Source organism: Macrotis lagotis, chromosome 2 (genome assembly GCF_037893015.1).
Source record: "Macrotis lagotis isolate mMagLag1 chromosome 2, bilby.v1.9.chrom.fasta, whole genome shotgun sequence".
Lineage (NCBI taxonomy): Eukaryota > Metazoa > Chordata > Mammalia > Peramelemorphia > Peramelidae > Macrotis > Macrotis lagotis.
In genome coordinates this window covers 81,212,440-81,238,443 of record NC_133659.1, presented here as the reverse complement: position 1 = coordinate 81,238,443, position 26,004 = coordinate 81,212,440, and the positions used below count along the sequence as shown (strand labels likewise).

General features: G+C 34.1%; 1 protein-coding gene and 1 long non-coding RNA gene across 5 annotated transcripts in view; one reads left to right on the top strand and one right to left on the bottom strand.

The window, feature by feature from the left end:
• Positions 1–13,547, top strand: part of LOC141512896 (uncharacterized) — a 70,349-nt gene extending 56,802 nt beyond the window's left edge. Inside the window, exons 2-3 of the long non-coding RNA XR_012475628.1 lie at positions 8,411–8,596; positions 13,224–13,547. This is a non-coding gene — a long non-coding RNA (uncharacterized LOC141512896). The remainder of the gene's footprint in view (positions 1–8,410; positions 8,597–13,223) is intronic.
• HMCN1 (hemicentin 1) overlaps positions 1–26,004 on the bottom strand; it is an 814,916-nt gene that overhangs the window by 311,047 nt on the left and 477,865 nt on the right. For all 4 annotated transcript variants that reach the window (XM_074222240.1, XM_074222238.1, XM_074222239.1 and 1 more), the window contains exon 5: positions 4,928–5,099. In XM_074222240.1, the coding sequence (XP_074078341.1) occupies positions 4,928–5,099 (172 nt within the window). The remainder of the gene's footprint in view (positions 1–4,927; positions 5,100–26,004) is intronic.

Sequence of the window (26,004 nt, the reverse complement as noted above, 5' to 3'; positions counted from 1 at the left end):
AGTAAACTATTCCTTGTTCTCGTAATTTGCTTAAAATTGTCTTTTATATTCAAATCTTGAACCCATTTTGATCTTATCTTGGTGTAGGGTATGAGATGATTTTCTGATTCTAGTTTCTGCCACTATCTTCCAATTTTCCTAGCAGAATTTATCAAAGAGTGACATCAAAATTCTCTGTACTGACTAAGAAATAGAGTGGAATAGACTAGGTGCAACAGCAGGAAATGATTAGAGTAATCTGCTGTTTTATAAACCCATAGAGTTCAGAGAATTTTGATGACTGATGTTTTATAATATAATTTTTGATTTGGGAATACTAAGCTGACTTCTTTTACCATTTTCTTTTCATTAAATCCCCAGATAGTCTTGATTTTTTGTTTCTCCATATAAATCTAGTTACAATTTTTTCTAGCTTAGTAAAGTAATTTTTTGAAAGCTTGATTGGTATGGCACTAAATAAGTAGTTTAATTTAGGTAGAATTGTCAATTTTATTATATTACCTAGGCCTATCCATGAACAGTTGATATATGTCTTGCAGTTTAGATCTGATTTTATTCATGTGAAAAGTGTTTTATAGCTGTTTTCATAGTTTTTCTGAGTCTGCCTTGGCACGTAGACCCCCAAGTATTTTATGCTGTCAGAAGTTATTTTAAATGGGATTTCTCTTTCTAACTCTTTCTGCTGTGTCTTGTTTGGAAAATATAGAAATGTTGAGGATTTATGTGAGTTTATTTTATATCCTATGACTTTGCTGAAGTTTCTAATTGTTTCTAATAGTTTTTTAGATGATTTTTTGGGGTTCTCTTGGTATACCATCATGTCATCTGCAAAGGGTGAGAGTTTTGTGTCTTCTATCCAAATTCTAATTCCTTCAATTTCTCTTTCTTCTCTTAATGCTGAAGGTAACATTTCTTTTCTATTATTATTTATTTATTTAAGACAATGGGGTTAAGTGACTTGTGTAAGGTCATACAGCTAGGCAATTAATAAGTTTCTGAAGTCAATTTAGAACTCAGGTCCTCCTTACTTCAGGGCCAGTGCTCTATCCACACACCACCTGGCTGCCCCTGAAGGCAACATTTCTAATACAATATTTTGTAATCCTTGTTTCACCCCTGATCTAATCAGGAATGCTTCTAGCTTACTCCCATTGCATATAATGCTTGTTGATGATTTCAAATGGATACTCTTTATTATCATCTTAAGGAACAATCCATTTATTCTGATGGTCTCTAGTGTTTTTAGTAGGAATGCGTGCTGTATTTTGTCAAAGACTTTTTCAGCACCTGTTGAGATTATCATATAATTTGTCAGGTTTGTTACTGATATAGTCAATTATGCTGACAGTTTTCCTAATATTGAGCTAACCTTGCACTGCTGGGATAAATTCTGTTGGTCATAGTATATTATCCCAGTGATAACTTGTTGTAATTGCTTTTCTAATATTTGATTTAAGATTTTTACATCCATATTCATTAGGAAAATTGGTCTATAATTTTCTTTCTCTGTTTTGACTCTTCTTAGTCTAGGAATCAGCACCATATTGGTGTCATAGAAGGAATTAGTCAGAGTTACGTCTTCACCTATTTTTCCAAAACATTTGTACAGAATTGGAACCAAATGTTCCTTGAATGTTTGATAGAATTCATTTGTAAATCAATCTGACCCTGGAGAATTTTTTCTGAGGGAGTTCATTGATGACTTATTGAATTTCTTTTTCTGAAATAGAGTTACTTAGGTATTTAATTTCCTCTTCATTTAACCTGGACAATTTATATTTTTGTAAATATTCATCCATTTCACTTAGATTATCAAATTTATTGTCATATAATTGGGGAAAATAGTTCCAATTTATTACTTTAATTTCCTCATCATTGGTGCTGAGTTCACTTTTTTCATTTTTGATACTAGTAATTTGGTTTTCTTCTTTCTTTTTTCAATCAAATTAATTTATTTATTTTATTTATTTTTTGGTCTTATCATTAGTTCAATAGATTGTTTTTGATTTAATTATTTTCTCCTTTAACTTTTAGAATTTCTAATTTAATATTTAATTGAGGTTTTTAATTTTTTCTTTCTCTAACTTTTTATATGATTAATTGATTTCCTCTTTCTCAATTTTATTCATGCAAGCACTTACATATATAATATATCCCCTAATAATTTCTTTGGCTGTATCCCATAAGTTTTGGAATGTTATCTAATTATTGTCATTGTCTTGGATGAAATCATTAATTCTTTTACTTTTTTTTTTTGCAAGGCAATGGGGTTAAGCCACTTGCTCAAGGCCACACAGCTAGGTAATTAATTATTAAGTGTCTGAGGCTGGATTTGATCTCAGGTCCTCCTGACTCCAGGGCCAGTGTTCTATCCACTGTGCACCTAGCTGCCCCCCAAATCATTAATTCTTTCTCTTATTTGTTGTTTGATCCACTCATTCTTTAAAATGAGGATATTTAGTTTCCAATAAGTTTTAGAGCTATCTCTCCCATTCTTGCACATGATTTTCATTGCAATATGGAATAAAAAGGCACTATTCAATATTTCTGTCTTTCTGCATTTGATTATGAGGTTTTTAATAGACATGGTAAATTTTTGTGTAGGCATCATGTACTTCAGACAAAAAAGGTATATTCCTTTCTAACCCCTCCACTCTTCTCCAAAGATTTTTAATGTCTAAGTTTTCTAACATTCCATTTGCCTCTTTAACTTCCTTCATGTTTATTTTAGGATTAGATTTATCTAATTCTGAGAGAGGGAGGCTGAGATCTCCCACTAGTAAAATTTTGTTGTTTATATCTTCCTGTCACTCAGTCAGCTTCTCCTTTAAGAATCTGGATGCTATATTACTTGATGCATACATATTTAGTATTGAAATTACTTCATTTGTCTATGGTATCTTTTAGGAGGATGTAGTTTTTTTCCTTATCTCTTTTAATAAGACCTATTTTTGCAGCTGTTTTGTCTGAGATAAGGATTGCTACCCCTACCTTTTCCACTTCAGCTGAAGCATAATATATTCTACTCTAGCCTTTTACCTTTATTCTCTTTGTATCTCTGCTTCAAATGTGTTTCTGGTAAACAGCATATTGTAGGATCCTGATTTTTAATTCACTCTGCTATTCACTTTCATTTTATGGGAGAGTTCATCCCATTCACATTCAAAGATATAAATACTCTTTATTGTCCTCCATGCTATCTTCCCTCCATTTGTATTTTTGCCCTTCCCCCCCCATTCCCTATTCTCCAGCATTTTGCTTCTGAATACCACCTCCATCAGTGTGTTTGCCCACTTTTATCCACCTCCCCCCATTTTTCCCCTTTCTCTCAGCCTCTTCTTCCTTCTGTCAGCTCCTCCCCACCCCTGTTCTCTGTCCCTCCCCTCTTCCCCACTCTCCCAGGCTCCTCTGTGAAAGACCTTGATGTGGGATGTTCTCCTAGGTTCTTCTCTGGGTTCTGTGAATCCAAATTCTGTTAAGAGGCTTGGTTCATGTTAGTTCTGAGGGAAAGCCAGGAGAGCTTAAGATAGTGCCTGGCTTCTCTCCACCATCATGGCCCGGAAGCCCGGAAACAGAGTATATTAAAACATTTCTAAAACTGGCATGTAGCCTGTCTCTTGGTTATTGTCTTGATAATAAAAATAAAATTTTAACAGCAAGGAAATTTGTTGGAAAATAATAGGATTACTTTTATGTACCATTTAAAAAAAAAGGAATTTGTGCTTTTCCTTACAAAAAAGACCATAAAAAGTTTATTTTTATCCCACCAGCACCTGAAATTGTTACTTTCCAGCTAAGAATTCAATAAATCAGATAAATCATGGCTCAAGTTTGGGCCTAATCTTTCCTAAATGTTTTATTATGGTCAAAACAAGTATATTTGTAAGCATAAACATGCATATTTGTTTATGTAATTGTGCATTCATACTATAGACACACATGTGTATATCTATGTACTTTAGCTATACTACATGAAAAGGAATTCTCAGAAAACATACCAAATAAGACCTACTAGATGGGAAACACCCTATAACTGCACCAATGGTTACCAAGGTTTTCCTTACATCAAACCTAAATCTCCTTTTTAAGGAAACTTCCACCCATTCTTCCAGGTTTTACCTTTTGAAATCATTTGGAATAAATTAATTACCTATTCCACTGAAGAGCATTTCAGGTATATAATGTCATATATTTCCCTCTACTCCTCTTTAGCTTAAAAAATACCTACTCCCTCCAACCAAACTTCTTTTCATCCAAACCCAAGATGCTTCATAATTCTGCTAGCCCCACTTTGGACACTCTCTAGATTATCAGTGTCCTTCCTAAACAATGGCAGCCAGTTGTGAAAAGGAGAGAACTGATAAGTAAAGAATACAATCACTTCCCTAATCCTAGCAGTCCTGCACAGACTTCTCATATAATGTCTTATTAAGGAAACAGCAGAGTTGAGGATCTATGATTGCACATCTAGTATTCTTTCCACTGAAGACCTTGATACAACCAAGCCCTTCTTCTGAAGTACTTACATAAATTAGGGGAATGTCCTTAAACTTTCAGTGTCCCACATAAGCCTCTAATTTAATTTATAGAGGACTCACAATTTGGGATTTTCCACACTGGGAGCTTCCTCATACCAATGAGATAATAAGACTGGGCCAAATTGTAGATACATATATCCTATTCATAAGGAATTTCAACTCTGATTCCCACTGAAATCTGGCAGCATTTATGACTTTAAAAAAAAGCTGATTTTTAAAAATGGTTTTGCCATCTGTTCTGTGGTTTGTTCAGCTGTGGTTCAACTATATAATATGACTTGGAATAAAGGAACAAACAGCCCTTTCTGTTCATTTAAAAAAAGAAAGTGATATGAAGGTATATATATACACACACATATATGCCACTTATATGTATATATAAAACTTACCTAATGGATTTCGGATTTCAATCAATGGAGAAGGACCACTCAGTGATACAGTAACTTCTTTTAAGCTGGGATCAAAAGGAATTTGCCAAGTATTTGCAGCCTTTTCTAAATGATCTGTTGAGAGGAGATGAACTTTTGAAGCTTGAACTGCTTCTTCTACCCATTTTAACACCTATTAAAGAAAAAAGAAAACTATCAGTGTTACCAGAAGGTATTGAGGATTTACACACAAAGTTATTTCCAGCTGTAGTAGCTGGTCTGGGTCAGTCTTAAGACCCTGGCAACTTATATTTTATGGTGTGTGAGATTGATTTCAGCAATTAATGACCACCAGTTGGGACTTGCCCATACCTGGTGAATATAACAGTTCCCAAATGAAATGCTGCTTTGACATTTGCTCATATTTCTGGCATTTTCTTGAGCTCATATATTTAAAATAAGATTTTAAAAAGAGATGTGATTGAAGAAAAGCAGAATTTAAGGCACTATAGGCTCTCATTTTTTACTAAGAGAAATGAGAATAATAAAAATTTTGAAAAAAGTGGTCATTCCTTTTCTATCAGTTCTCTTGTTTGAGATTGTATTTTCCTCCAGATTCTATTTAGGAGAGCAATTCATTTAAGTAAATAGTTTCAAGTCTAGTTTCAGTTTAATAAGGGATTCATTTATTATTTCTTAACTATAATAGCCACAATCAGGAAAATGGAAAAATTAGTAAATAGCAATAATAAGGAAAGAAATCAAAATATTATTAGGGAAAAAACCCTTCGGGCTACATTATCCTTTGGGAATACATTCTTGAATAATAATCTCCTTTCACAATGAATTTTTTTCAGTTCCTATGGGTAATAATGGATTAAATGCCAATATAATTATAAATTCTTCCTGGGTATAGATGAATCATCAATGTCCTGTTAGATCGTGCTTTTTACAAGCTAGATTTTTTTTCAAAAAAAATTCTGTCTCTACAATGAATAATTCTCTTTAATACATCTTTTGTTCTTATTTTCTTGTGAAAGTTTCTTATGTATTGTATACCCTGTATTAAGGCATAAGAAAACTCACCTGAATCTAATCCAATATGAATAACATTTATTAAGTGTCTATACATGCAAGTCTAGGAAGAAAAATAAAGCAATTCTTGTCATTATGGCTCTTAAATTCTACTTTGATGATGCAATATGTAACTCTATTAAGCTCTAGTTAATCTCTTATCCTTTCATCGACAGCCAATTATACTATAACTCCTTTTATTCCTGCCTTCATCCTTCAAACATGCTAACCAAAAAAAGGCAAAGATGACACCAAAATTGCCTAATCACTCATTAAAATACATATTCACTTGCTTATTCAGAATAAAACAGATGAGACCCTAACATAAAATCTGTTTGGGGGATTATTAAATAGTCACAAAATTACAATATAAATTATTAAAAATGATAAATCTTATAGAATACTGTTTGGGATCTGGGAGTAAATCAAGAAAGTCTTCCTGAAGTATATGACATCTGAGCTCAGATTCCAAGTTTTAGTAACCTTCCAACTAGGACTATATATACACATATATATGCATATAATATATATATATATATAGAGAGAGAGAGAGAGGAGGTCATATATATATATATATATATATATATGTATGTATGTATAGTTGTACTTTCACTACACATCTGGCATAGGACCTTGTATACAATTGGTAGTAAATAACTGTTTGCCAAATGAATCAATGAAAGAAATTATTCAATGCATAAAATCATGGTTATTGTTTCCCTACTACTGAAATAAGCACTAAGTTTAAGAAAAAAAGGTTTTGAAAATTTTTCTTAAGGTATGTATGCCTAAGTTTATAACTTTTGAGGTACTTTCTGGCTAGGTGTTAATTGGTTCTATTCCCAGACTTCTTAGTTTTAACATTCTCCTTAGCTTCAGGCAGGGGAGGAAAAAACCCAACAACTTTGGAACTAAACAATTTGTCTTGTTTAGACATGGCCAAGGTAAGTGCTCTGTTAATAGAGGTTGATTAAGGCCAAGGCATCTATGTGGTTTACAATTCTTCTCTAGTCATAGTTTGCTAAAGCAAGGTTATTTTCATGTCAAATTTTGCTTCTCCCCTTATTTCCAGATAAGGGGATTTAACACATGCATATATAATCATATAATCAATCTTTCAATACAAACTGATAAATTTCACTTATGTTTTACCTTTCTTTTGGTATCGTAGAATGTTTTTTAAAAGACTAAAGTTCAACAGAGCACCTTTCAATTAATCTTGCAATAAGACTAGCTTTAGAAGGGATCAGTATAAACTTTTTCATCAAACAGGTTACAATTAAGTTGGGAGTTAAGTCATACATATACAGAATATTTTATCTCTTCACAGTAATTTAATTTTTCCTTCAGTCAACACATCCTTATTGAATAACATATTCAAGGCAATATGCCAGTGATATTAGAAATACAAATATTTTTAAGATATGGCATATAAGAATTTACTATCTTGTAGTTACATAAGAAATAGTTCAGTCCCATTCTCAATAAGCTTTATTGAATGTTTTTATGAATCAATTCTGTGCTAGCTCCTTAATGTCAAGGAGCTTAGTATCTATTTGGTGATAAAACATGTACTGATAAATAACTACAAAATCTATGAAACACAATTTTAGCAGATGAAAGCTTGAGTGAGGAAGGGAGAATCCGAACAATTAAGGGAAACAGGAAAGGTTTCTTTGTAAGGTTGCATTTGAGTTGGATCTTGATGGAAGCTATTGGATAAAAGATATAAAGATAATAGAAGAGAACATCCTAGGTGTGGGGGTGGAAGGAGGAATGCGGTGCACAGGAAATAGTAAGTAGCCAGTTTGGCTGAAAGACTGAATGTATAAGAGAGAATAATATGTTGTTGTTCTTTGTCCTTTTTTGAAGAGGACCACAGAATGTCTTGACTCATGAGTGAATTGAATTTAAGTGAGGCTGACTTGCAGTTGTGGGCTTCACTCCCTTGTCCAGAGTCAAGAAAATTCAGTGTCAAGACAACAGTTGAGATGACTTCCAAGGAACCTGGATTCAGTGTATGACCTTGGAGTCTTTGCTATTCAGCCACTTTCATGGTCACTGGAACAAATTGTTCTCATTTGTCCATTCTCCCAGGGGAAGTCTTCACATGCCTGAGGTAGATACCTCCCCAATTCACCAATAGATTTGAAGCCTTTTAGTTACTCTCAGTCTAGTAGAACCTAGGTTAGGGTGTGGTCACTGCATATGCTACAGCTTCTTGAGTCAGGTGAGAGTTCAGAAGATGGACAGTCCTGACAAAGGGCTCAGTCTTAGTCTTTCTTTAAAATGATATGCAGTATTTGGAAAAAAATAAAATATCAAAAAAAAAAAGAAAATGATATGCAACCATTCAAGAAAGGATAAGATGGGGCAAGATTTTGAAGGACCTTAAATGACAACCATAATAATTTGTGCTTTATCCTACAGGCAACAGAAAGTCACTGAAGCCCTTGAGTGCTATGATCTGCTTTGTACTTCAGAAATATCAATTTGGCACTAGTGTGGAAAATGAATTAGAAGGAGAAGAATTAGAATTAAAAGAAATTAGAAGAATTAGAAGAAAATGAAATAGCCAACAAGAGGGTAACCAACTAACCTACTTCAATAGTTCAGGTGAGAAATTAAGAGAGCCTGAACCATAGTGTTATCTGTGAGAAAAGAAAAGGGAATAAATATGAGGATGTTAGGTGGAAAGAGGAAAATGAACAAAAGGCTAATTTGGGGAGGTGGAGGTGAGAGTTAAGCTGTGCCATTTTAGACTTGTTGAGTTTGAGATGGAACTCATGGAATCCTCAGGTCGAAATGATCAGCGAACAATGGGAAATGTAGGATTGAAGTTCAATAAGAATTAAGAACTGGATATATAAATTTAGGAGTCAGCTGCATAGAGATGATAATGTGAAACCCATGACAGTTGGTTCAGCAATCAAGCCAATATAGCACAAAAGAAAAAAGAACACAAACACACATGGGGATAGGGCATAGTTAATGAGCCTTCAGAGACTAGTAAGGAGATGTTGCAGCATGAAAAATTTTTATTTCTCTTTGCATATATATATATATATGAACACATGTATGTAATGTTTGTGTTCATGTACATTACCTTTATATATAAGAAGGAGCTAATTTAAATATACTCCCTCTCTATATATAGATAATACTCTCTATACATATGTATGCTAGTTCCTTAATACTTCCTATAACAAATTATACAAACACAGACACTCAATTTTGCACTTAGCAATGTACTTGTATAGTTGATTGTTAGTTTATATTTTCAATGTACATATTGGTTTCTCAAGGGACATGACTGTCTCATTATAAAATGATTGGTTTTATTTTTGCTTTTTTTAACAGTACCTGCCACAGTGAATTTTATATATTATATGCTTAACAAATTTCGTTGGCTATGATGATTATGATGTTGATGCTTATGAGCACATGAAAAAAAGAGTAACTCAGTCTTATCATTACAACTTGGAGTGGTTTTATCATTTGTATCACAGAGAACTGCAATTCATCCAAGATACCATAAAACAAATGCCTAGCATCAACATTCTCTTTGTAGTCCCCATTCTTTAATAAAAGAAACGGGATTTGAGATCTCTGCAACTTATTGCCTGGGTGACCCAGGAAATATTACAAGTTATTGGGCAGCTAGGTGGTGCAGTGGATAGAGCACTGGCTTTGGAGTGAGAAGGACAAGAGTTCGAATTCTGCCTCAGACATCTGACTGGTACTACCTATGTGACCATGGGCAAGTCACTTAACAAACCTGATTGCCTCGCATACAGGGACATCTCCAGTTGTTCTGATTCCTCTCTGGCCACTGAACCCAGATGGCTCTGGAGGAGAAAGTGAGGTTGATGACTTAGCATAGCCCCCTCATTCAAATCCAATTCATGTGCTTGTCATGACATAACCCCCCCATGTCATGGTCTTCTTAAAAAAATGAAGGACACACATTATTATTACTACAGCTTACTGGATGCTTTAGTTTTCTTAATTGTAAAATGATGTTGAGCTATATAACTATATGATCTTTTCTAATTCTAACATAAATTTAATTCATTAAACTATTTAAAAACTTTCCCTGATCTACTGTTATTTACAGGTAGCTAGGTGGTGCCATGTGGATGGAGCACTGAGCATGGTATTAGAGTTTGAGCATTCAAATCCAGCCTCAGGCATGTACAAGCTGTAAGATCCTGGGCAAGTCACTAACCCTATTTGCTTCAGTTTCCTCATCTGCAAAATCACCTAGAGAAGGAAATAACAAACCACTCCAACATCTCTGCCAAGAAAACCCCAAATTGGGTCACAAAGAGTCAGACAATACTGAAACGACTCAATAACACTTTTCTGAAATGGTGGCATTTTCATGAGATGAATCTGGTCAAACTGAGCAGAGAATACAAGTAGCTTTTGATTTCCTCTTATTACAGTGCCCAATTCATCAACATTTACAAGGCTTTCACAAAAGGATTACTATGTATCATAATATTACTTGTTGGAGTAGACATTGCACAGACTTCTGTCATGAGGCCAAAGTAACTTTTTCAAATCTGCTTATAAGAAAAATCAAATTGAAAACAGATGCAACCCATTTTATTAGAAAATATAGATATTACTAACACATGAGTAAAAGTAGATCACTTATGCCTATAAGCCCGGCCTTTATTCTATCATGTGTTATGTACTAAGGAGAAAAAACCCCAACAATCTAATGTTTTAATATGAGAAGCATTGTAATGATGTATAAACATACTGGATTAATTACTAGTTTGATGATCAAAGGAATCAATTCAACTATATCTTCAGGTGTCATGTAATTGTGGGAGTGGCCTGCATAGTTCCATTTAAACTTCAGAAGTTCAATGATTTAAGTTGTTCCTCAATAAGTCATAGAATTATAGGATTGCAAACAGAAGAGATCCATGAGATCATCTCATTCAACCCCTTCATTTTATAAATTCCATTTAAAATGTAATGAACTTGAAAGTATTCATTTGCCTCCTAAAATTTTAGCCTCATTTTCTCCCCAGACTGGGATATGGGGGTGATTTTAAACCTTGCATTGCAAAAAACTCTACAATGTCATATAAGTCCTACATTCCATAAAACATTGCATATTCAGAGTAATTACACCTGCCCATTCAAGTACTAATGATATTTAGAAATAGTTTCAAAGAATAAAGTAATTCTGTACAGTTTTTGAAATTTGTAATGTTATAATTCAAATTGTAAAAGGGACCACTTAAACCATACATAAGAATATATATATGTATATATATACACACATATATACACACACACACACACACACACACATATATATATATATATGTGTGTGTGTGTGTAGTTCATTAAACGTTTCTCAATTACGTTTCACTCTAGTTCAGCTACACTCATTTGAGTTGGGACCATGTAACATTGACATCTCAGGTTCAGATTAACAGACTCAAAACATTTGATTGTGAATCACTTTTAATAAAACATTTAAATATGTATACACAGAATATATACTCACATGAATTATCTGCACTTACTATTCTAATCGTTGTATCCATTATAAAATTAGAAGGTAGGAAAGAAGTATTGGGAGAGAAGAAAGAAAAGTCAAAGTAGGAAATATACATTAGATTTATTTAGGAGTCAATGTTGCTGATGTTAAGTAATTTTTCAATAGTGTCTGACTCTCTGTGATCCTATTTGAGGTTTTCTTTGCATAGATTCTGGTATGCTTTGCCATTTCCCTTTCCACTTCATTTTACAGATGAGGAAGTGAGGCAAACAGGCTTAAGTGCCTTGCCAAGGGTCACATAGCTAGCAATTGTCCAACGTTATATTTGAACTCACAAAGATGAATTTTCCTGAAGACAGGCTCAACACTCCATATACTATGCCAGCTAACTGACCCATTGACAGGAGTCACTGAGCTACTATTTATTTGCTGCGAAGTCCTATCTTTGGTAATTCATTCTTAGTATCTAGGACAAAAATTGTATAATATAAATGGCATTCTTAAACATGCTCCTCAGGGCCAGTTCCATTTTGTGTTATATTATTGTCAAAGGAGAGCCCCCTGAGATTAAGCCTGTGTTAGAAATGCCAAAAAAAGACTATGTTGGCCACTATCATTTGCTGTAGATCTTTTCAGACAAAATGATGATGATGATGGTAATAATAATAATAATAATATCAACTAAGAAAATTGAGACAACATAGGAATCAACGGCATCTCTTCTGGCTGTAGTGGTCATAGAAAGTTTCCTAGAGGAACTGGGATTTGAACTGATGCTAAAAAAAAAGGTAGGAAATCTAACAGGGAGAGAGAGAGATGGGGCAGAACATTTGAGGCATGAAACAACTTGTAGAAAAGACAGAGACAAGAACAAGCAAGCTATTCACAAAGCACTTAATAAATGATTGTTGATTGGCACTATTGTACAGTTTGGCTAGAGTAGCAAATTTCCTCTAAGAAAAAATTGGGAGATAAGACTAGAAAAGTAATTTGAGGACAGGCTAAAAAGAATCTTGAAGGAAACAAACATTTTTTTTTCCTTCCTTAAAATGGAGGATAAGATGTTTGTCTTACATTCTATATGTCTGGAGAGCCAGTGGTAATTTTCTATTAAGAAAACCATATGATCAAATAACATTTCAGAAAGAGGAATCTGGCAGCATGGTGTGGGACATATATTTTATCACATAATTATTTTCTTGTTTTGTGTGTGTGTGTGTGTGTGTGTGTGTGTGTGTGTGTGTATCTATGAGTATAAGTATGTACTGCACCTGGGTGGATTGTTAGGAAACTTTCATGTAGGTTTATAGATGACACAGTTTCCAAGGCAAATGTGGTATTATATCCATACTCCTGCTCCTTTCTTTTCACAGTCTCCAACAGCAGCACCGTCTATTCCTTAGTGACCTGAAAGCACACCTGGATATAACCACCATCTACATTGACTTTTCTTTTTTCTCCTCCTTTCCCTTCCTCCCTTTCTCTCTAATCTTTCTCTTCCTCTCTTCTCCTTCCTCTCTCCTTTTCTACTCTCCCTCTCTCCTCTTAGCTTTCTTCTCTTTTCCTTTTCCCTTTTATTTTTTAAACTTTTTAAACACATGGACTGTATGTGGTTTTTTTATGTTTATCCTCTACAATGCTTTGAAAAGTGTTGTTGCTCAATGAATTTTGGTAGTGACTTTTTTTTTCTGAAATGTTTTCTATGTACTTCTACAGAAAAGAACTGGATATAATTTTGGGATCTGGAAGCAGGAGCTCTGCCTGATTATCCAGAAGATGACTTTTTCTTAGCCAAGCCAGTAGGAGCTGCAGTCAATCTGTGGCAGCTGTATATGTCTTCAGCCTATCCAAGCTAACACTCCACTATATTTAAAGCCAATGATCACCTTGGAAATGTCTCAAGTCTCTTTCATGTCATATACCACACAGAACTGTATGGTTTAAGCCTTTTTTATATAGATCAAGACCTGACAGCTTGCTGCCAAACACTGATGGGAACATGCAGTGAATTAAATCACTGTGGTTTTCCTGCTACTTCCTTTAAAAAATCACTGTTGGTATTTTTTCCTTAACTAATTTTCATATCCACTGTTCTTTGGAAAAAGCCCATTTTTTTCATAGCAGTGACTTGTGATAAATGAAAAACATAAGACCATGACTAATTCTACACCTAAAACTTGATCATAGACAAGATCACAGACATTAAATACTAGATTTTTTGCCTGTTCCTTTCCTTTACGTATTAATGATGGGACTTTAGCAGGTCATCTCAAGAAGAAAATCTTGCTGCTTGAAAATTAAAAATATAAAAAAATAACAATGAAAAATCATATGAAAATTTGTATAAGATAAAAGAAAACAATCTTTCTTTCTTGGGGGATAAAGAGAGAAGGGTGGAAGAGACAGTAAAAGTTTGTTTCAAATTCTCAAATTAACTCTAAAAAGTGTGATAATTTAATGGAAATAAGAATTGAGTTCAAATCTTTGATTTTATTGCTACCTATGTGAGTATGGGAAATTACCTTTGAAAGCCCCCTCTTTTGAGTTAAGAGGATTGTAGTAGGTGACTTCTAAATTCTATTCTGGTCTGGAAATTATCTCCTCTTTTCCCTTTCAGTCACCATATTAGTTCACAAAAGTCATCTGAACTAAATCAATAGCTTCAGTTGGTTTCTAGGGACTCCACCCAGCTGCCAAGGTAATTTATCTGAAGCATAATTTTGATTATACTTCTCTCCAGGTAAAAGGTCTTCTTCAGAGGTTCCCTATTACATCTGAGACAAAACACAAACTCCTTCTTTTGACATTTAAACTCTTCCACATTCTGGCTCCAACCTATTTAATTTTTTTTTTCTTTTCTCCCATTACCATACTTGATATTCCATCTAAGTTGGCTTACTCACTGGTCTCCATAGCTGACAATACATATTCTACTACCATGCGTTTACACAAGTTATCCATATTCCTGGAATGTTCTTTCCTCTGCACCCCTAATTCTTGAAATCGTTTATCTGTACTTAAATCTTGGTTCAAGAAGTATCCATCAACTTTCCTGATTTCCTGGATTGTAGATATTTGACTTCACTTACACTTCAAGTTACTTAGCTTTTATTTTGCATGTATTTTATTTTAAAATATCTATAATTTAGTCCAATTCTCTCATTTTTCTGATGATAAACTGATCCAAATTGGTAAAATGACTTGCCCCTTATCAGTGTTCTTTCCCTGCATTACCCTACCTTCATATACGTAAATATCTGTAAAATGTGTGCAGGTAATTTAAAGAGGAAGTGAGGTCTATAAAAATGGGAATAGTGGAAGGGTGGAAAAGGAAAGGTCTCATTTCAGGAAATTTGAGCTGAGTTTTGAAGGCAGTTATGAATTCTCTGAGACAGTTCATCAGATGGGGGAACCCTATCTGACATTATGTATAGGGGACAATTAACAAGCATTATTAGAATGCAAAGGCAGGAAGCAATATTAAATAACACTAGAAAGATAAGTGGAAGCCTGGCAAACTTTAAATGCCAGGCTTTGAATTTGATATTTTATCCTAGATAGTGAAATAGTAATTATCATTTTTAAGTAGGGCAATAAAATGCAGATTTATGTTTTGGGAATATAGTTTGACAGTTTGCAAATGATATGTAACTCAAGGTTCAAGCTCAGTTACATAAAAGTTTCCTCATTGTTGGAGAATTATTACTTAATACTCTTTTCATGAGATGTTGAGTTGGTAATTTTTTAATTGAAATTTTATTTTATTTTTCCAATTATATGCTATGGTAATTTTTCAACATTCATCCATTTGCAAATTTATGAATTATGTATTTTTCGACCACCTTCCTTTCCCTATCCACTCCCCATGGTGGCAAAGAGTCTGGCAAAAATTGTATATTTGTATATATATCATATTTACATATTAGACATTTTTGGGTATGATATTTTAGAATTAAAGGGAAAGAAAGCCTTGAAATATGAAAGATAAACACAAGAGTTTTTTTTTAAATTAACAAGTGGCATAGTGGTGGATAGAGCACCAGACCTGGAGTCAGGACGACCTAAGTTCAAACCCAGCCTCAGATAATTAATAATTACCAAGCTGTATGACTTTGGGCAAGTCACTTAACCCTATTGCCTTGCAACCCCCCCCCCAAAAAAAAGTTAACATAGTGTGCATTCATATTTGGTTTTTTCCCTCTGAATGTGGATGTCATTGTCCATAGCAGGTCTCTCAGAGTTCTCCTTGCTCTCTAAACTGCTGAGAGAAGCTACATCCATCACAGTTAAGCAAATAATTTCATAATGTTATTTTTTTTAGGTTTTTGCAAGGCAAATGGGGTGAAGTGGCTTGCCCAAGGCCACACGGCTAGGTAATTATTAAGTGTCTGAGGCTGGATTTGAACCCAGGTCCTCCTGACTCCAGGGCCAGTGCTCTATCCACTGCACCACCTAGCTGCCCCTCATAATGTTATTGTATATGTGTACAATGTTCTCTTGGTTCTGCTCCCTTGACTCAGCATCAGTTCATGTAATTCTTTTCATATTTCTCTAAAGTCTGACCAGAATTGGCAAAATTTGAGAGGAATTTTCCTAATTCCTTTCAGGTTCCTGGAGGGAAAGGACTCCAGGAAGGAGTAGAAAACTATCCCTAACTAGAGACTTGGGAGATCTCCCCTTGGGTGATACCAAGTATTCATTACAAGTCAGGAAGTAGAATTTTTCCTCACTGAAGTTCAAGCAACTCTACCCATCATGAAGGAACTGACATTGAGATAATTATTTTCTAATGTAGTCTTAGTCAAATGGACTAGAGCTCTGAGTTATATTTTCATTGGAAAGGAAAGACACTTATGGCAATGAGATAAATTAGGAAGTTATTACAGAACCACCCTCTTCTTCATTTTCAATGTTCTATAGAGTAAGTAGGTATATTACCATTATTTTACATATTAACAAAATGTAATCTGGTGAAATGATAGGATGGAAGATGAAGAGGCAAGAGATTTGACTTAAATTATTCTTCTTAGGTTTATTAGTATTATGGTTATGGAAATGTCTATAAAACTCAGTTTCCTTATTTGTAAAAAAATCCCTATAATCTATATCAAATACTAAATATAAAGAACACACTTTGTAAATCCTAAAGCAAAATATAATTCTCACATTTTCTTTAATAAATGCATAAAATATGCTTACTAAAAAGTGCTTTAAATTTAAAAAGCACCAAAAGCTTAAAACCAACTATCATTACCAATATGCACATCCATGCACAACTTTTTTTTCATATGTAGAAAGCTAAAATTAAAATAAATAGTTTTAAATGGATGCAAACAGATGGCTTGCAGATTAAATGTAGTAATGTTAATATGGGAACAGATAAAACTGCAACTAAGAAAATAGATCCGCCACAAAGCATATTTGCTTGATTATATTAGCTAAGAGGGCCCCTTAATTGCTCCTCTCTGCAACTCTTTGATTCAATAAAAAATACTGAATTCTAAAAAGGAAGTTGTTCACATGCATATGAGGATAAAATACAAAACAGTTACCAGTAAACAAATGGCAACAATAATGATATAAAAGATTTTAGTTATAAATGTCCAACAGCATTCTACCATTCATTTGTGCTATGACTAATCACAAATATAGAAATTATGAAAATTTCTCCTAGGAAATTTATAAATCAGATGTTATTCTAAAAACTTCAGAAATCTCAAAACTCCTTAGAACATGGTGCCAAACTACATAGAAAATCCATAGACATGCCCTCATCAGCAATTACTTGCATTACTACAATAGTTTTCCAATTTATCTCTGTGCCTCAAGTCTTTTCACTCCATTTTGATGACAAGGTGATTTTCCTAAGGTATGAGTGTGACCATGTTATTTCACCTCTGATCCCCCACTCAACTTCATTGGCTCCTTCATTATTACATAAAGAATCAAATATAAAATCCTCTATTTGGCATTTTAAAGTCCTTACAACACAGTCCCTCCTGCTACCTTTCCAGTCTTCCTGCATTAATCATCTTCTCTCACTTCAATTCAACTATTTGCTGTTTCTCAAACAGAAACCTAACTTTCCCATTTTCAATCTGTCCCTCATGCTCTGCCACCTCATCTCCACTTCATGGTTTCCCTTGCTCCTTTTGAGACAGCTCAAAGTCTCACCTCCTGCAGAAGGTTTCCCCCTTCCCCCATAAACTGTCCAACCCACTCCTTTTAGCAGTATTAAAGCTTTATTAGAATAACTCCAGGGGTGGCTAGGTGGCGCAGTGGATAAAGCACTGGCCCTGGAGTCAGGAGTACCTGGGTTCAAATCCAGTCTCAGACATTTAATAATTACCTAGCTGTGTGGCCTTGGGCAAGCCACTTAACCCCATTGCCCAGCAAAAAAAAAAAACCTAAAAAAAATAACTCCATCCGTGAAAGGACAACCTATATAACTGAAGATTTCATATATATAATGTATATATACATGTATATACATGTATGTGTATATATATGTATGAAATCTCCTTACCAACTCTTCTGTTTTTGCCAACCTTTTAAGATGCATTAACTCTTGACAGTAACTGGTTACACACAAGATAGGAAAAAAAGTACAAAAAGAACTCAAAACCTATAAAGGCTTTTCTGTTTTCAAATCAATAACTCTGAGTACCCACTATCAGCCAAGCATTCTGGTAAATACTGTGGGAGGAGAAATGATCACTGTTCTCAAAGAGTCTGCAGTATTGTTCAGAAAATATAGCATGATCACAATGAGGGACTCGAGAGTTAGAATACATAGGTCTGATTTTGGTTGGGTTTTTTTTTACATTGATTGACTAATCATGGGGCCCTAGAGAAGTTATTTAAATGCTTGTGCCTCAGTTCCCTCTTTTGTAAAATAAGGATACAGGGACATTGGGAAGAAAGCACATTAAAAATGTTCCCATAAAGCATTATATCAATGTGATCTACTACTACCACTCTTACTACTATAAACCTGCAATATTTAGAGAACTACAGATGGAATTTTAATGACGCTAATATGATGATAATGAATGTTAGGAACTGTTTTGTGGGGGGGGGAGCACTATAAATTATCTTCACCTGGTGTCCTTGAGCATCAGTCTTGTTTTTCTAAGTGCCATGAGAGTGGGAGTGGATTAAGGGACTGGGAGGATATTTAAACACTGGTAAATAAACAGAGACCTTGGAGATCTTGGTGTATAGGGAGAAATTTGTTTTCCTTGTCTCCTGTCCCTCCAGTGCTCACTTGGGGAAGTTTGAGGGAGTTCAGAAAAGGGACTCAACAATGAACAATCAGGAAGAAGAAAGATCCATTCTGACTGAAGTTGCCTGTTCCTTCAGGAGGTTTGTTTAACTCATACTAAATCTAACTCTGATGGAAAACACCTTTATTTCCTCGAAAAGAATCTTTAGGATTTATGCTATAGTTTGGCATAAAGTTAAAAAGCATAAATTCCATAGATGAACACAGAGCACTTTAATCAAATCACTATAAAAGTTTAGTAGCTCTTTTGATTACATTACCACTATGGGGAAAGCAGCTTGCAGCAATTTCAGAAAACAGAAAATAAAGTGCAGAAAAAGAAGAAAAGAGAATGAGAAATAGAACCAGAATTTTAAAAGAAAATAAAATAATGGATTAAATCAAAGAAAGATAAGCCTATGGGCCAAAAAGATAATCAAGTTATCTGAAAAGGAAAAAGACAAATGTCATAGATCACATGTTGTTACAGAGAAGGGAGCATGTCTTTGAGATAAATAAGTACCTAAGAAAAAGCGTCAACCTACTGCCTACTAGGAGATTTGTGGAATGCATACTATTTCAAACCCAGCTACCATGGCGTTTCAAAGAACAGTTGTTTAATATGTTTAATAGCAATTATTTCTTTTCATGATTTAACAATTCATATCAAAATGGATGATTAAACTATTATCATAATAGACTGAACATTTGTTGTAAAAACTAGAAAATTATTGACTTAAGGAAGATGCTATTCACCTTCTGAGAAACAGAGGTCAAGTGGAAATAAGCATAGTACAGTCTTAGATATATGCATATGAATGTCTATGTGTATATATGTATGATTTTAGATATCTATGTATAGGTGTGTGTATGTATATCTGTATGTGTCCATGTGTATGTGTGCCTCACTTAAATGTAACCTTCTTGTGGTAGGGAGAGAAAATATATTTTTTAAAAAATGAACAGCAAAGAACAAAAGAAAACTTATAAGGAAGTACAGAAAAGATGTACAGCTTTGAATGCAATGTGAAATATTTATTATGTTTTCTTGAAATGGGAATTTATTTATTTATAATTAGTCCTCTCATTTTCTGCTGGTAAATGGCAATGTTTTATTTTATTTTCTTATTTTTGTATTTGTTTAAAATAAGCATAAAGACTAAAATAAGAAAAATAAAATAAAGACTAGAAGATTCTTGCATCACTTGAATGGATCTGTGATCTTTCTGAAATGGGTATTTTCTCCATTGATGTAGTTCTCAGTCCATTCATGCCAGCCCATCCTATATAATTAATCATGCTTTCACATAAACTCCTGATAGAATAAATTCTATCCAAAGTGCTAGGGGGTCTTCCTTGAGTTCTCTTTTTATTACACGTGTTACAGCACTCTTGCTTCATGACCAAGACAACTGGGAAGATGACACATTTCTCTTTTGACATCCTTTGTATCATCTCTTTAGCATAATTTCACATTTTCAGTGATGTTGAAAAAATAACAATAGCTTGTATTTATATAGTATTAAGGTTTGTAAAGCACTTTATCTTATCTTGTTTTAACCTCTGGGCCTTCAATGCAGTTATCATTCCCATTTTACAGAGGAGAAAACTGAGAGACAAATAGCTATTAAGTGTTTGAGGTAGGATTTGAATTCCTGTTTTCCTAACTCTGGATTCAATACTCTATCCTTGGTGACATCTAGCTCCCCTCCATACTCTTTATACCACAAGACACTTTTCTCTCTAGCCCTGTGTCTCTCCACTGTTTTTGGTATATAATCACAATCTTTCAGACACTGTCATATTCCATGGTTTACAGACATTATCAGCAACAAAGGTTTATAAAAGGGGGTAATTTATAAAAAAAAGAGGGGAGAAATTGATTTCAAGTACCGTATAATTTTTTAAAATGCAATTCAAGTCATTCTCCTCATTCCTATTTAATTTAGGATCCAACTCATTGCCCATGCAGCATCTGTCCAAAATGTTTGTACTGCTAATGAAACTATGTGAATTATTTATCCAAAGGTATACAATAGTCCCTGAAGCAGGTAATTATTTTTTTCCGTGCAAGAATTTATTATCCTGAGTAATCATGAATCAGATTTAGAACATGGTCCCGGGGTTTGGTACAATCAATACCATCTCACTCCCGAGAAAGAACATCTGGAGATGTTCACAAGCTCATCAATTGTTAAAGGATTATTTAGATTATTTTAGAGTACTTAAGACAAGGCCATTTACATAATAAGCATCCACAGAATCTTCTCTAAATGCACAGAATTGACATATTCCAAAAATTGTTTGGAGCAAAACTGTGAAAAACCATTGAAATAGGAATCCAATGACTCTGTGGCTTTGTTCACTGTGCAATTGTATGTAGTTCTTCAACCAAAAATTAAAGAAGGCATAATTCTCAGTCCATCCTGACTCTAAACATATATTCAATTCAATGAACATTTACAAAGCCTCTGTTATGTCAAGAGTGTTGTGTTTAGGAGATAGAAACATGAAAGTCAAAAAGCATTTATTATTAAGTCCATAGCATGTTCCAGGTAATGTGCTATATTCTACATGTCTTTATTGAACAATGATTTACTTATGTACTTGACATTGTTTTATTTACATTTATTAACTTTATATTTATGCTGTGTATATTTACATGTATATGTATATTTATGTGTGTGTTGATCTTCTTCATTTTCAAAAACGATCAATGATGTCACGGGTGATATCTTGACTTGAGAGTGAAATACTATTTGTGTGTGCAAGTGTGAATATATCTACCCCCTGTAATAATATAAGCTCATTTACTGCAAGTAGGCATTGTTCCATTTCAGACACTGGATAGAGATATGAGTATGAATTCATGAAGAACTGAGTCCAAATTTGACCTTATTAATTGAGTAACCAAGTCACTTAACTTCTATCTGTTTTTTCATCTGTAAAATAAGGTTAATAATAGTATCTATACCCCAGAGTTTTTGTGAGGATAATGAGATGACACATGCAAAACATTTTGCAAATCTTAAAGAGCTATAGAAATGTTAGCTTTGTTATCTCTTATTATTATTCATTATTCATTCCTTATCCCCTTTGCTTCTCAAAGCTGAAATATAATAGGCATTTAATAAACACTGGTTGATTGATTAATGGATTGATTCAATATCATCCTTAGCATCAAGGAACTCAGAGTTAGTAGTAATTTTTTTGGTTATTATAATAATAAGAATAGTCAACATTGATATAGTATTTTGTTTCACAAAGGGCTTTATGTGTTTACATGAAACATCTTATTTCATCATCACTACAACCCTGTAGGGTAGATGCTATTATTAAGACCCATTTTTTACAGATGAGGAAACTGCAGCTGAGAAAAGCTAAGTGTTTTGCCCAGGTTCATATGACTAGTAAACATTCAAGTCTCCCTGTCTTCAAATCCAGTTCTCTACCCATTGCACACCAGAGGGTACCACTGGATATGGCAAACAAATTCAAAAATAAAAAAGTGTACTGACTCTTCATATAAGCTAAGAATTCATTTTCACCTAAATGGAGAGGTATAGCTGCTTAATCCTCCAAATCTTTTAAACCTGAAGAACAGTAAAGGAAAAACTCGAAAGACTAGGTAGGCAATCTTTGTCCATTCTGCTGCTTTGTCCATTCTGTCTAATGATCGAACTACCAGATAGCACTTTCTAGGGAACAGAAAATAAATTACCAATGATTGATAAGCTATGATTAAATGAGAGGAAAAGTAAGTCCTCTAGAAGCACAGTGTGATCATGAGCAAAATTTATCCTTCGTACATCTGATAGGTTAGGGCTTGACTATTTCTGTGGAGAATAAGGAAATGGAAATGGACAGGAGCTGTCCAGCTGAAAAGACTTCAGAAGAAGCTGTAAGTCAGGGACTGCCACATACCCGAGGGCATAAAAATATGTGTGCACTTACAGGCCAAATAGTACAGTAAACTGAGAATAATGCCATTACATACTCATTCCTGAGTAATTACAATATGAATTGCAAATCTTGTCTCTTGATACTCTTCTCACAAACTTTAGCGTGACTTGCTTTTAATCTTATTTTACTCTTGACTCTAATTACAGCCTGTCTCTGAGGTTTTTCAACTTCAAAATTTATCTACTTTGTTCTTGATCTTTGATTGCTTGCATTGGGATTTTGGCCAAGGGCAGTGTCCACAATACATCTTTTAGTTTAATTTATTATCATTTTCTCCATTGCTTCCTTTTAAATTTTTTTTAAATTTAAGGCAATACAGTTAAATGACTTGCCCAAGGTCACACAGCTAGGCAATTATTAAGTGTCTGAGGCCGGATTTGAACTCTGGTACTCCTGACTCCAGGGCCAGTGCTCTATCTATTGTACCACCTAGCTGCCCCCATTGTTTTCTTAAAGTCAATTAATAAACAATAAATCAAGCTCTGATTTGGTGTAATGTCTTATTTCTGAAGTGTGAATGCACACACAGAAAATTTAGCAATCAGTTCACAGGAGGGTTAGAGCTGACTTTAACACAACAGAGTAATTGTGTGCAGGAACTTCTCAGCTATGTTTACTTTCATCTTGCCCTGACCTCCACCCCTCCTCCTCAAACTGGAGATATTACAGTCACTACAATGTTCAGTCATACTCTTTGACAAGATCCATCCTTACTTTCAATGAGGCTTGATAATGGTAATACAAACAAAAACTTAGTCACTGTCAGTCCAAAGCAAAAAAAAAAAAAAAGTCTGTCTATGCGTCCTATTCCTAGTCTTTTAATACTGATGTTTCCTGTGGCTTGTGTTGATATTCCTTGGATAATTATTCTTTCTCTACAATTTCCCCCTTGGTCATTCTCATCCTTTCTTATAACTTAAATGTACATCATTGAAAATTACTCTCAAATTTATAAATTCAGTTCTAACCTCTCTACTGTGCTTTTAACCCCCTCTCAGAAGCTTTCCATTAGGCAACTTTCTCTTTGACATCCTGCTAACATTAGAAACTCAGTAGGTTCAAAGTCAAACTTAGATTTTTTTTTCCCTTCATGTATTTCTCTTAGTTGTCCTGGCATTCTCACAATATCCTCAAGTTCTGACCATGGTGTTATCTTTAACTCCTTTTTTTCCCTCTTCCCAGCTCTAAACAATCATCAATTCCTGCCAATTCTATCTCTGAAATAACCCTACCATTCCTCAAGCTCTCATTATCATTCCCTGGTATTAAAATAGTCTTCTAAATTACCTTGCCCCCAATTAATTCCCTTTCTAATCCATCTCTTCTATGACTTTGAGATTACTATCTCTATACAGACATCCAACCGAATAATTCCTTTGCAGAAAACTTTTCTATAATTTCCTATTATCTAGCAACTGAAATTCAAATACCCTAATACAACATGGAAAACCAATCACAATATAGTACTATTCCACTTTCAAACCTTTCTTCTCTCTACTCTACTTTTCTTTATATACTATATCATCAAATGAGACAACTATCATTTGTATTTTTTTTACCATTTTACCTATTCGCACATATTTCTTTTTTTTTTTTTGCAAGGCAAACAGGGTTAAGTGGCTTGCCCAATGCCACATAGCTAGGTAATTATTAAGTGTCTGAGACCGGATTTGAACCCAGGTACTCCTGACTCCAGGGCCAGTGCTTTATCCACTATGCCACCTAGTTGCCCCATTCTCACATATTTCTGAATAGATGATAGCCTTACCTTTTCTCTATGTACTGAAACATCCTTGCAGAAGAAGGCCTTGAGAAGCAAGGCAGCAAAATGACCTGATTTAGAGAGGGAATTGAACAGATGGATGGAAGACAAAGGGCCATTGGAATTCTTATGCCCACAAAGATGACTCAACAGGAGGCAGGAAGAATTGTCAATGAAGGAGACGCAATTGGTGCATCAGGTTCATGAAACGGAATGGACTAAGTCTACACACCAGACTTGCCCAGGGAGTGCTTATGCTCAGTCTCTCCTAAAACAGTGATTCGTCATCAAACACAGAGGAGGACGAGCTAATGGATGGGAGTTTTGACAGTAATGAGAAGTTGTGTGAATTTTATGATGAATAAAACTTGAATTCAATAACTTTATGCAATACATTTTTTTTCAAATTTCGGGCCTCAAAATTAAGACGTGTCTTCTACATGGGGAAATATGATATGTGAAATACTTATGAGAATATTTAGGCTTTAGCAGAGTAGAGGCCAAGTTTTATTTAAATTGTACCTGTTTTATTTCTTCCTCTCTACTCCTGGCTTCCCTGGATTCCTTCAGATCCCCACTAAAAGGACACCTTCAACAAGAGTTTTTTTTCTTTCTCAATCCCCTTAGTGTTTGTACCTTCCTTCTATAGATTATTTCGAATTTTTCTTGTATAAAGCTTACTTGTTACATAGTTATTTGTATAATGTCTTTCCAATTAAATTGTGAGCTCCTTGAGATAGGGACTGTTTTTTTATCTTTCTTTGAATCACCACCATAGTGTGTTGTACACAATAGTAAATAAGTAATTTTTGATGAAATTATTCCCTTGATTCTGCTTATCTTGCTATGTATCAATTCACAGAAATGCTTTGGAGTCTCAATTTCTCATACTAATAGTTATTTTTTCATAAAATTACATAATACAAAAAGGAACTAAGAATAAAATCATAATGTAATATAATATACTACAGGACTCAAAAATAACTAAACAGGAAGCCAACAAAATTTATCATTTCTTTATCGCTCTCTCTCATTCTCTCTATGTATGTATATATGCATATATATGTATATGCATAATATATAACATTTAAATATATACACATATATTTATCTTTTTTTTTAGGTTTTTACAAGGCAAATGGGGTTAAGTGGCTTGCCCAAGGCCACACAGCTAGGTAATTATTAAGTGTCTGAGACAGGATTTGAACCCAGGTACTCCTGACTCCAGGGCCAGTGCTTTATCCACTATGCCACCTAGCCACCATATTTAAACACAAACATTTACATTGAAGGCTTTACAAACTTGTGCCATATAAAATTGACTGAATTTTATTTTTTTCTATTCCCTTAACATCTTCCTAAAACATATAGGATTATTGATATCTTTCATTCTGTATCTGATTTTTAGAGGTTTGAAGTGGTAAGGGATTAATTATACCTAACAAAAAGGGACACAACCTTTGTAATCCTTTCTCATTTTGCTATGTTTTTCATGATTACTTACTTTA